General features: G+C 37.5%; 1 protein-coding gene across 1 annotated transcript in view; it reads right to left on the bottom strand.

Moving 5' to 3' along the window:
* The window catches only part of LOC139745278 (5'-nucleotidase domain-containing protein 3-like), a 47,031-nt gene that overhangs the window by 28,406 nt on the left and 6,419 nt on the right, over positions 1–12,206 (bottom strand). Inside the window, exons 3-10 of the mRNA XM_071655678.1 lie at positions 11,940–12,014; positions 7,758–7,813; positions 6,028–6,124; positions 5,512–5,583; positions 4,804–4,860; positions 3,391–3,451; positions 1,823–1,925; positions 1,007–1,108 (exon numbers count right to left, since the gene is read on the bottom strand). Coding sequence (XP_071511779.1) covers positions 1,007–1,108; positions 1,823–1,925; positions 3,391–3,451; positions 4,804–4,860; positions 5,512–5,583; positions 6,028–6,124; positions 7,758–7,813; positions 11,940–12,014 — 623 coding nt within the window. The remainder of the gene's footprint in view (positions 1–1,006; positions 1,109–1,822; positions 1,926–3,390; positions 3,452–4,803; positions 4,861–5,511; positions 5,584–6,027; positions 6,125–7,757; positions 7,814–11,939; positions 12,015–12,206) is intronic.

The raw sequence follows: 12,206 nt of genomic DNA, 5'->3' as shown, positions 1-12,206 counted from the left end.
AACTTGATTAATATATAGAATTGTACTAAATAGGGACATAAAAGCTAATCAAACCCAAACCAGGAGTACCGCTGGTACATGAATGACTGATATTCTGATACAAAAATACTGCGATTTAAATCACACAAAATCCAATTATTTAGCATGTGTCTTCACTGAGAAAATGGAAAGTAGTACCATTGTACAAGTTTGCTGTAATATCTTTACAATTTGCGTATTGTCACTATAGGCAAGTCATACAATGTACATCATCTACGCAGTGCACAACACCATTTTGTAGGACAACCTTAAACCTGCCGCACACTACACGATTTTGCCCCTATTCACCAGTCTTAACACCTTAAGACTGGAAGTGTGACGTCACAGTCTTGTCATTTTCTAGTCGTACAACTGAGTCTTAGCGCCAATCGTAGAGATTTGACATGTTGAATTTCTACGACTGGTCGTAGGCTTTCAGCCATTCACAATGCAGTAAAATGCAAGCGCACAGAGTGCGCACTGCGAGCGCTTTACAGTCGGGTCGTATAGTGTGCGGTGTCCGGTTGTACGACTGGTCTTAAGACCCAGCTTGGCTTAAGACTTTAAGACCAGTCTGATCCTGTAGTGTGCGGTGGCCTTTAGAATATGTACAACATAAAATACCTTTATTTGTCACAAATTTAAGACAGGCTGAAAAATGAGAACTGTGCATGAGTCAAAAGTGTCCACAACTTAAAAGATATCCAGCTAAATATTTTTATCCATGGTTTTCAGGGTAGCCGCACTGGGATCAAAATCTTCACAAGTAAGGCTTAGACAGCACCAGAAAGCAGCAAGAACCCTTGGATGGTGGCAGCAAAAGACATAATCATAATTCAATTATGTACATGTATGTTTGCACACAACATCAAGACTTGTTTTTCTTTGAGGTACAAGTGAAAAAAAAAAGACAAGTTGTGGACCACCTGTTACTTCATGCCTCACAGATGTGATTAAAGTAATAAACAAGAGAGAGTAATTATCTGACCTTGTTGTATCACTGAAGAATTGTGGCTTTCTGGCTTGAGTGACAATGACATCAAATAGATTGGTCCAATCAGGCCCTATGAGGTATGACATGCCACTGTTCCTGTTAGGTGAAGGGAAACAAATCAATGTTGCTTGTCAATTCAACAGAGTTTAACAGTTTGTATGCTTGGAGTGCTGATAGGCACAGAAAACCCCATAGCATCGTACACATTGTCTAAAGTCCCTGGCACAAAAAGGGTTAATACAACCACAGCATACAGCATGTACAGCATGTACATGGCCATTATCAATTTTCTTTTTTTTGTCAACCAACAACTTAGAATATTCTGTAGATAGAAATGTCCCAAGTAATACCAGGGTACGTGATAACAATGTCATTGATGCCCAAGAGTTACATCTCTGAAAAAAAAAATAAAATGTAAAAATGTTCCTTTCTCACAATATGGTTAGTGTCTCAAAGCTCTACCCTGGTATTTTACAAATAATATAACAGGTGTCTAGAAACAAATTTCCAGAAACGCCAAGTTTCTGGAGTAGCATTAAACACTAAGTTTAAACTTCAAGTATAGGGCGAGCATGACAGGAATTGATTACTGAGACCAGCGACAAAGTCCCTCATATTTTTTTTTTAAGATACAGTTTCATTTGCCAAAGATCCTTTGTAATCAAGTTCAGAAATTGTCTGAAAGGCCAATGAGTGTGGTTGTTACTAAATAAACAAAATACTGTATAAGCATGACACACCAACTTGATATCATACAGAAGTAGTTAAAGATTTAAACTTGTGTGACAAGCTCCAGCTAGGGAGACTTACACAAATGTGAATTCTGAATTGGTGATGAGGAAGAGCTGTTTGCCTGCATCATGTAATCTGTGGAGGAGCTCTGGGATGCCGGTATCAGTGTGTAGGTACTCCTCTGTGGAAGAAGAAAACAGACATCTATCAAACCACTCTCTGCAGCTCAAACCATGCCACAGTCTGCAACAATACAGCCTCGATCCCCGGCGTATGTACCAAACTACATATAGATAACTTATGGGCTCCCTGCCACATTTATTCATTGATTATGTTTGATTATGTTCATTTATTTATTTATTCATTCATTTATTCATTCATTTACTCATTCATTCATTGATTCATCTATCTCTCTATTTATCTATTTATCTATCTATTTATCTATAATATATCAATCTATCCTTCTATCTTTCTATCCATTCATCTACATACTTATCTTTCTTTTTATCTGCCTATCTAGCTATTCATCTATCTATGTGTCTTCCAGGATCCACCTATCTTTTTATCTAATCATTTGTCTATCTATCAATCTATCTTTTCATTTGTCTACACGTATCTATCCATCAGTCTGTATTCATGTACTGTAAAACAAGGAATGTTCGCGTGCATTTCAATTTCACGAATTTCGCGCGAGCTGAATTTCGTGAAATTAAAATGCACGCTAAATATCTTGTTTACATTATATTCATTGATTGTTAGTGGCAACTCGCGAAAATTTCATGCTGCGAATAAGGCCGTCGGCTCCCATTTGTGAAAATTTCATGTCGCGAAAATATTGTGTTTAACAGTATCCAAGTAGCTATGATCTACATCTAAGAATTTTGAAACCTTTGGGTTCTCATAAAGCACACTGACTCACTCTTGGTTGTATTCACACATAATAACAGGGATTCGAAGCTCCTTTAATAGCACCCTCAGCTTCCCTTAACCCTTACCCTTACCATAACCCTAACCAATATCCTGGCCTTACTATGAAGGGGTTATCTGAATATCCTGAAACTTTGCATACTATTATAAACCACACCCTATGATTGTTGCAATGTATCAAAGCTACAGTAACTGTGACTGTTTGAAAAGTGTTTTGTAGGGTGTTTATATAAACGTCCATGACGTGGCCCATGGGGTGACAATGGAAAAACCAAGTCTCAGATCAAAGGGAACAGGGTCTAATAGTTGCAAAAACACACTGCTTTTTTTCCCCTTTTCTGTATTGAAGCTTGAATCATATGGACTACTTTAAAAGATAGAAATCAACAATTTGGCATGAAAAGATGTATTTTACGACCTTCAAGGAAATTGACCTGCCTGACCCTTTGTTGTTGTTGGTTTGTTTGCTTGTATTTTTTTTTCAGGGATGGGGTTCTGATGCAAGGTCATACTCATATTCCTAAATTCATGAGAAATCAAGTGACATTCTTATTCAATACATAAATGTGCTCGCTGCCATCAAGGTACAATAACACGGACTTCAGGATTTCTGTATTCTGATTGCCAGATTAGAGGACTGTCACTAACTATTGTATGTGTCCACATTAATTTGCATTATTTAGCCCTGTATTAGTAAAATTCTCCTGTCTGCTACTCACGGACATTATTGGCCACTTCTTTGTGCATAGATCCAGATTCATGGACTTCTTTCACAGCGTTCTGGAGAAAAGAGAAATGCATGTGCACATTGACTGCCACTGATATGACCATGTACAAGTACACCACTGAATTCAGAACGATGTACTTGTCACGCACATCCATTATTGTTATAATTGGCAAAAATATTATTACCATTACCACTAATACCAAATGATACCAATGCTAATACTAATACAGTGAAACCCTGTTATAACAAGTTCATTTATAATGAGGAACCTGTTTTGAGGTGATCACATTGGTCTCATTTTTCTTTGCATGTAAACAGATTGGTAACAATAAGCTCAGTTATAACGAGGGCGTTTTTGGTGCATCATGATAAAGGAAATCAAAAGCAATTTGTCCATATAAAACGAGGTTCCATATCTTGACCTGCCCCCTTCAATTCTAAACGTGCAACATCATAATGAAACATTGAAAACCAAATTCACGCTATCCTTGTGTGCATACATGTAATTCTCTTTTCCGTTCTGCATAGTCAGTGCTGAACACAAAGTATGCGTTACTGTATGTGCGTAAACACACCAATGTGCATTGTAGCGATCCCCATGCCATCTTTCTACGTGAACTATAACTGAAGCGAGAAGAGGAACCAAATGTGCTAGCCTCAGTTGTCCCGCCATTATCCCTCTTTATCCTCCATTATAAGGGAAAAATAACTGAGTACACTTACCGTTCTTTCCATGTTTTCTAATAAACCATGCAATTTATACGACACAAAAATACCCTTTGATGTTCTTCAGTCTTCGAACATAGTCATTTGATTGATTTTTTGTTTTTTGTTTATTGCGAGATATGCGCACTTGATAATTAGTTCGAACTGGTTGTAACATAAAAAAAAAACTCATCCGAAAACTTTTCATCCGATGAAAGCAACTAATGCTAGAAAATGGAAGAATATGTTGGAAAGACACACAGAGAACTTTTTCTTCAGGGATATTGTAAAAAACTTCTTCTTAAGGAATAAATTACAACACTTCCATGGGGTACATTCAGCTTAAGTTTTGGGTATCTCAACAGCTGCATCAACATACCAGTATTCTTCTTAAGGGAGGTATTGACTCTGGCTTCATTTTCTCTACAAACACAAGAGAACCATGCAAAAAAATAAAAAAATAAAAAAATAAAAAATAAAAAAATGCATAGTTACCCAGAGAATAAAGCTATTTAAAGAATCTCCATAGAATGTCATGTTTAATCATCTACTTTAACACAACAAATGACCATTAGCCATCAGTCAATTTTAAAGAAGATTTGACCGTTCTGTTTCCTTTGTTGGTCTCAATGCTTTCATTCCAAAAATATTTCTTTGTGGGCAAAGTCTCATTCAAGGTGAACTGTAAAGAGACACTTACATGGATGTCATAGAAGAGGTACTCTGGATCATAGTCAAACTCGCGGGTTCGTAGAAACTGTTAAGAAAGATGTAATGAAATGTTACTGGGCTCAGCTAAGCTTTGACTACGCATACTTGCAAAATGTTGCACAGAAAAGTTGATCACAACAGAAAAAACTCCACACTCAAGAGATGGGACTGCAGTAGGTTTGATTGTAAAGCCTACTGCATGATAAATTGAATGGGATAGTAAAAGCCAAGTTCAGTATTTTGAAGACCATTTCATTCGATCATGTGTGTGTGGCCAAAATGGGAAACCACTCCTCTGTGATAACAATCACCTAATTATCATCAATATCAATCCTACCTATACATAACTGACCTTAAGATACCACTGTACACAACATGCTCATAATATAAAATACAGTCAAGTCAGCCGCACTGTCACGACTTAACATAACAGTCCACATCTAGTTCGTTTCCTCCAACAACAAAAGTTATTCTGCTTCTTCTTAAAAACATGCTTAATTTCAGATCTACAGCCTATCTCTATCTCTCATGGTGTGGATTGAGGAATCCTATATAAAAGGGAGATGGTTATACTGGGTCAACTGTACAGATCGTGATAACACTGTTTGTTTTATATCTTATTGTAACTTCAAACAAGATGAGATCACTTTCTGTTTTGTCATTCAAATAAATTGACATATCTAGGAATAGTTCTAACCTCTATTACATTGACCAGGAGACACATTTCAGGAATGGCAAACATGTCCATCAGCTGTCGCAGTCCTTTGTCCTGCAAGAAGGAAAAGGAAGAAACTTGTATAGATGCTATGACAGATTTACTGCCAAGGATTTACAGACAAGGATTTACTTTCAAATAATAACTGATATGATCCTGTAACCTATGTCCTACTGTTACGATGATTTTCAAAATAAATGCAGATAAACAATCAGGTACATGTAATCATGAATTCTAGGGATCACAGTTATTCAATACTCATTACCTACTTTCTCAAACAGAAAAATTTGACAATCTTGAATTTTTCAGGGGAGTATAAATAGCATTGCTGAAAACTTTTAAATACAAAGTCTCACAGTGAGATATCAGCATTATTTGACTGCTAAGGACTGAATTTTATACACACCACTGAAATTTCTGTCATTTATCCCTATAGTGATTTAGTGTGTCCATTAGTGTGAACAGTGCACATAGAGAATAAAAAGCAGAGGATCTTACATAACCATGCATGCTACGGTCCACAATGAGCTCATCTGGTATGTGAGTGCCGCCATACATCTCTTGTGCCTCCTCATGTGAAACAGCCTGCAAGCCTCTATACATTGTACATCAAAACAGAAATAATCCATTAACCCGTTGAGGACGGACTGATTTTGCTACAATACGCATTTCCCACAGACACCTGCCTGAGTATACTCGGGACTCGTCCTCAATGGGTTAATAAGAAAGGCTAATGTCATGTGTGATTTAATCAATTCAAGCACAAACACCAAACTTCATCTAAAAGCTGCCTTGCATTTCCTAAGTGGCCATCTCTTTTATTCGCCTTGAGGTTTGGATTTATTTTAATGATGCCGCCACTAGACGAGGAAGAACTTATTTGACTAAGTCTTTTTGGCTCGAATTCACGAAGGTGGTACAATTGAAACCATGGTTTAAACCATGGACAATTTGTATGGAGCGCCAAGTGTCGCATGGCCTATTTTGTTAGGAAATCAGCCATTTCGTTGACAAAATGACCATTTCGTTGACGAAATGATCATTTTGTCAACGGGAGGGCACCCCTGATTCCACAAACTTAAATCTACAGTCATCAATGTACAAACTCATAGTATTATCTAAGCCCTATCACTTCTGGTTCCAGAGAAGATTTTTAAAGATTCCTTAATTTTAGGGGGTTTGGGCCCCCCTGGCCCCCCCCCCCCCCCCCCCCCCCCCCAGGTGGGCCATGGTGCCCATTTGAACAAATTGAGATCCTATCCCCCTAGGGATGCTACCTGCCAAGTTTGGTGAAAATCGGTCATGGGGTTCTCAAGAAGATGAAAATGTAAAAAGTTTATGCACGACGGACGACGGACGAAGGGCGATCGCAATAGCTCACTTGAGCTAAAAACTGACCAGAAATGAATATTATCTATTCGTGGAAAATTGAGCAAAGAAAATGGGATTCTTTTAATATTTCATAACTTTATTTATTTCTTCGACCTGATTTTGATAGACTTTTCATTGTTGTGCTTACAGATGCTTGGTTGTCTGTCTGTCCTATGCCCATTATATCATTATTGCCATTTGCGAAATAATGGCAATGGGCTTCTCGACACTTGGCCAAAGTATATCACGAGGGCAAAAATTCCTCATGGTAAAAGGTAACGGGCCACATTCCTTTGCCTAAAATATCATTGCAAAGCCAAAACCAAATGTCTAATGTCAAAAGAGTTTGGTCAGAAGGATAAGAATAAGCCTTTATTTTAGATGAAGTGTGAAAAGTGAAAGGTCAAGGTCAAGGTATAGACACACAGCACATTTGCTGAAAAAAAAAGAAGTCATTTCTAACCATATACTTTGGCTTGGAATGTCCAATGGTAGGACAATTTTGTAAGAAGGGTAGAAATAACTAGACAACTAATAGTATTAGACAAAAGTCATGGTCAAAGGTCCCTGTCCTTTACCTTTATTAAGTTGTTTTATGCCAGTCATAACTGCATCTATGAAAGTCCAAAAGGGAATGCACTTTCATATGAAGGCTAGAGCTATATTTGGAAATAATAATGTTGTTCTTAGAAGGTTAACAATCCTCAAGGTCATCGATCAAATTCAATTAACAGCAAATTGTGGTGGGATATAAAGCTTGCCTGAGAAGGTGGAGGCATCAGAGTCAAATGCAATGTGCAATTGATTTACCAAGAATATTTTGTCAAGTGCATACCAAAATCAGTGTTTTCTCATACCTCCTCACTGTTCCAAGCTGGATGTGATGAAATGCATCCACCTTCAGTAAAACACCCTGAAAATCACAAAAATAAGACATCCTGACACAAATGCTTGTTGAACAGTGATACCACAATATCATTCTGTAATGCTGATTAAAAATATACAGTCAACCTCGGATACCTCGAACTCGGATAAGCCGAATATCGCTTACCTCGAAGGCAAAATGAAAGTCCCGATTGTTCCTATGGAGTTTTCGTGTGTTAAAATTCGCGTAGCTCGAAAAAACTAACTCGAAGTTCGCTTTAATACCTAATCTCATGTTCCGATCTTAATTAACTTATTGTTTTTCCCAGCATGTTGCTCAAATTGAAATTGCAAACATCACTCAGCATTTCCGATGAAGCGCGCGTGGACAGCAAAGACTTGTCACAAATCTTTTCACACTCGATTGTAAATGTTCTGAGGCCAGAACAATCGTGCGCTCAAAGAAATACCCGGTACACAGCTGACAAGGAAAATCCCCAACACCTACTGTACCTACACATGTACACGGTATGCATATAGCAGCCGTGCAAATGGAGTGCTTACAACAGCACTACGCTCTGCCCATCATCTTTCTTTAACCACTCTGTTTTGATTTGCGATCGTGATAGTCATGCCGTGCGCGTACATTTCTTAACCGTCGTGGCGCACCTGCTTAGGTGTTGACAGTTATATCTTTGGCATTAATCACGGTCCACTGTCCAAACATCAATCTCCCGCTAGTGTTGTTGTTTTTTTTACTTTTTTCCTTTCACGAAGTTTGTTTCATTAATTCTCCCCCGAGAACGCAAGCTCTGAATATTTTTTTTTTCCAGCAATGCGATTATGAAAATAGTGTGGTATTATGATCTGGAAGTATAGGCCTAGCATAACAAAGAATAGTATAGATATGATTTAACAACAGTTTATTCTGATACATTTCGAAGTAATGGAATAATACGCTGAACGATTTTCAGACCAAAAAAAAAAAAAGAAAATCATCATGTATTTTACCCCTGTTTTGACTTGAATCTTTTTTGAGTTTTCTGTATTTTTTCTTTCTTTTCTAGCACAATCGTAAAGGCCCCCTAAGATTGTGTCGCTTTTTTTTTTTAATGCGAACAATCCTCTTCGGTAAATGTTTATGATTACAGTAATAGCACTGTTCTCAGAAGCCATAGCCGGAATCTGATCTTGCAATATTACTCACTACTCAAGTAGCCCATCCTTCATGAACTGTGCTGCACTTATTCAGGGCTCGACACTTATAGTGGCCCAGGGCCACCAAACGCACGTCGGGCCACCAAAAAAAAGTCGGATGTTTGCCTTTATTTTTGGAGATGAACAGCGGTAACAATCGGCCCCGAAAGTTGCTACAATGAATGTCAGATGGTTGCTTTTAATTTTGGAAATGAATAACAGTAATATTTGACTCCATATAATACTAAAATAAATGTCGGATGTTTGCTTATACTTTTGGAAATGAATAACGGTAAGATTCAGCTCTGTACGGTGCTTAAATCACTGTCAGATATTTGATTTTGCGTTTGGAAATAAACAAGGATAACATTCGGCTCCGAAAGATACAAAAACAAGAAATGTCAACCGATCCCTTAGACGTTCGGAAATGAATAACAATAGTATTCAACTCCGTCTGATGTTTGCTTTTATATTCGAAAGTAAATAGCAATAACATTCGGCTCCGGAAGATGCTAAAATAAATTTCGAATGTTGGCTTTGACGTTCGGAAATAAATGATAATATTCAACTCCGTACGATGATAATATGAATGCCGGATGTTTGATTTTACGTTCGAAAGTACATAGCGATAACATTGAGCTCCGGAATAGTCTGAAATTAATGTCGAATGATCCCTTTTACGTTCGGAAATGAATAACAATAACATTCAACTCCGTACGATGATTAAGTAAATGTCGGATGTTTGCTTTTACTTTCGAAAGTAAATAGCAAGAACAGTCGGCTCCGGAAGATTCCAAAATAAATATCACAGTCATGATTGCTTTTACATTTGAAAGTGAATAGCAGTAACATTCTGCTCCCATACGATGCTAAAATAAATGTCGGATATTTGCTATTATACATTTCGAAATTAATAACACTAACATTCAGCTGAGTTTGATGGTAAAATAAATGTCTGATGTCTGCCTTGACGTTCAACAATGAAAAACAGTACAGAACATTCAGCTCCATTCGATGATAAAATGATTGTCAGATAATTCATTTCACTTTTGGAAGTGGACAGCAGTAATATTGGGCTCCGTATGATAGTAAAACGAATGTCGGATGTTTGCTTGTAAATTTGGAAATGAATAACAGTAATATTCTGCTCCGTATGATACTAAAATAAATAACAGATTGTTGCTTTTACATTTGGAAATGATTAACGGTATCAATCTGCTGACTGTGAGTGCTGCTGGTAGACACATGGAAGACCGGTGCGTAGCGGTGCGACATTGCCGTCGCTCCCTGTAGCTCTAGATGTTCTTGGTGAGCTACATGTACACCCATAGTTGTGCGAAATTTTAATAGTTTGCAAAGCTAAGACTGTGATTCTTGTGTTGGATATTGTGTAAGAGATGATGACTTAAAGAGAGAAAAAGGAGGAAAAACGAATAGTGATCGAGGGGGTACCTACGCCGACGCGACAATGTACATTCAGCACGCATGTTCTGCAACCCTGTATTGCACTCGATTACGTACCGGTATTTTCTTTTTGTTTTTATGGTGATAAGTGATTTAATTGTCCACCAGAAAACACTGATGAAAGAAGAACATCGATTTTCATTCAATTCATTCATATTAAAGTCGATTCAAATCCAATTGACAAGCATACAAACAATCGGTACGCACTGTAACATATACCATTTTTAACATCGACAAAAATCGGATAAGTCGAAGAAAATTCGACGTACGTGTACCTCGAAGTTCGCGTACCTCGAACCAATTTCTTCAGTCCCGACTACTTCGAGGTATCCGAGGTTGACTGTATGTAAAAAAAAGACGCACACACACACACACACAAGATAGAGCCATTTGAAACATTAAATTTGTAGCATGTCAAGTACATTGTATTAGGATGACTCTTAACAGCAGTAACTACATGTACTTGTATTTGTTTGGCTATCAAAGTATGTACAGCACTTAGATGCAAATTTCTATCATGGCTTTACCACACTCCTGGTTTCAAAGAAAAGCCACATTTCACTCATTTTCAGAGATTGTAGGGACGACTGATTACACAAAGGTTAACTGACAATGAACTTTACAAACATTCTTCAAGTCAGCCACCTCTGTCATTAGCAGCTTGATTTTCCTGGTATTGCATTTTTGCACCAATGCTGCACAAACTAACTTTTATGTAGCACTTTTCTTCCACAGAAGTATACAGGATACCATTTGAAATATTGTTCATCAGCTGAAATTGTTAATCAAATTTGAGTTTGAAAATTACTCCCTGAGTGTCAACAGATCTCCACAACATGGTGAAAGCATTTTATATGGCACTGTACAATGTTGAACAGAACATTTAGAGAACTGCCTCCTGAACACACAACATTAAAGGGACATTCCAGACGATTTTCATAATTTGATTTCCCATCGTGTAGTACATAAATCGACAACTCCATGTATAGATTTGTAGAATTTATTGTGGTTCTTGATCAGAGAAACAATACTTTGAAAAACCTTAAACAAATTACACTGAACAAGGATGATGACAAAGGAGGTTCACATATTTAAGAAATGTAGCAGTGTAATTCCATTACAATACCGCTTGCTTGCTTGCGAGTTCACCTGTGGCATAATCTATGCATGCCTACTACTTCTTTTGTTCTGCTTCCTTGAGCCCCAACTCATGCATACTTGTGGTCACTCTGCCATGTCATCATCCTTGTTCATTGCAATTTGTTCTAAATTTTGAAAATATTCTTATTCTTCATCCCAGTTATCGTAAATTCTGAAACTCTGTCCTCAGTATAACTAATTTTAATATAGTTGTTCATATGCAAAAATCTGAAAATCATCTGGAGGTCTCCTTTAATACAATGTGGATTCATTTAAAGAAATCTGTAGGGACTGCTGAAACCTGTTATCAAATCTACTCAAAGTAATAAAGAAATCATAAGTTGCAGAACATGGCAGTGTCCAGAGCATCTCACCTTGGAGGTGTCAAAGTGGAGTCCTCTGATAGGATAATCTGGGTTGTATGGCATGTCCCGGATACCTGGGGGAAACTGTAATGTAACAATGCAAACAAACAGAGTGGCAGAGAACTGTCATTTCTTTCTTACTGCTGGACAAACAAACGGAATGCAATTCTATTCCACAGATGGAATTATTGCATGTGCAACATCCCATAAACGATTGTGTTTAATAATCTGAAATGAGGACCTTAAACTTAGAGATCCCACATATTAATTTTGAGA

This window comes from Diadema antillarum, unplaced genomic scaffold, assembly GCF_040938485.1.
Source record: "Diadema antillarum isolate AM-2024a unplaced genomic scaffold, OU_Dant_1.0 seq00001249_RagTag, whole genome shotgun sequence".
NCBI lineage: Eukaryota > Metazoa > Echinodermata > Echinoidea > Diadematoida > Diadematidae > Diadema > Diadema antillarum.
This window is presented reverse-complemented; position numbering and strand designations above follow the sequence as displayed.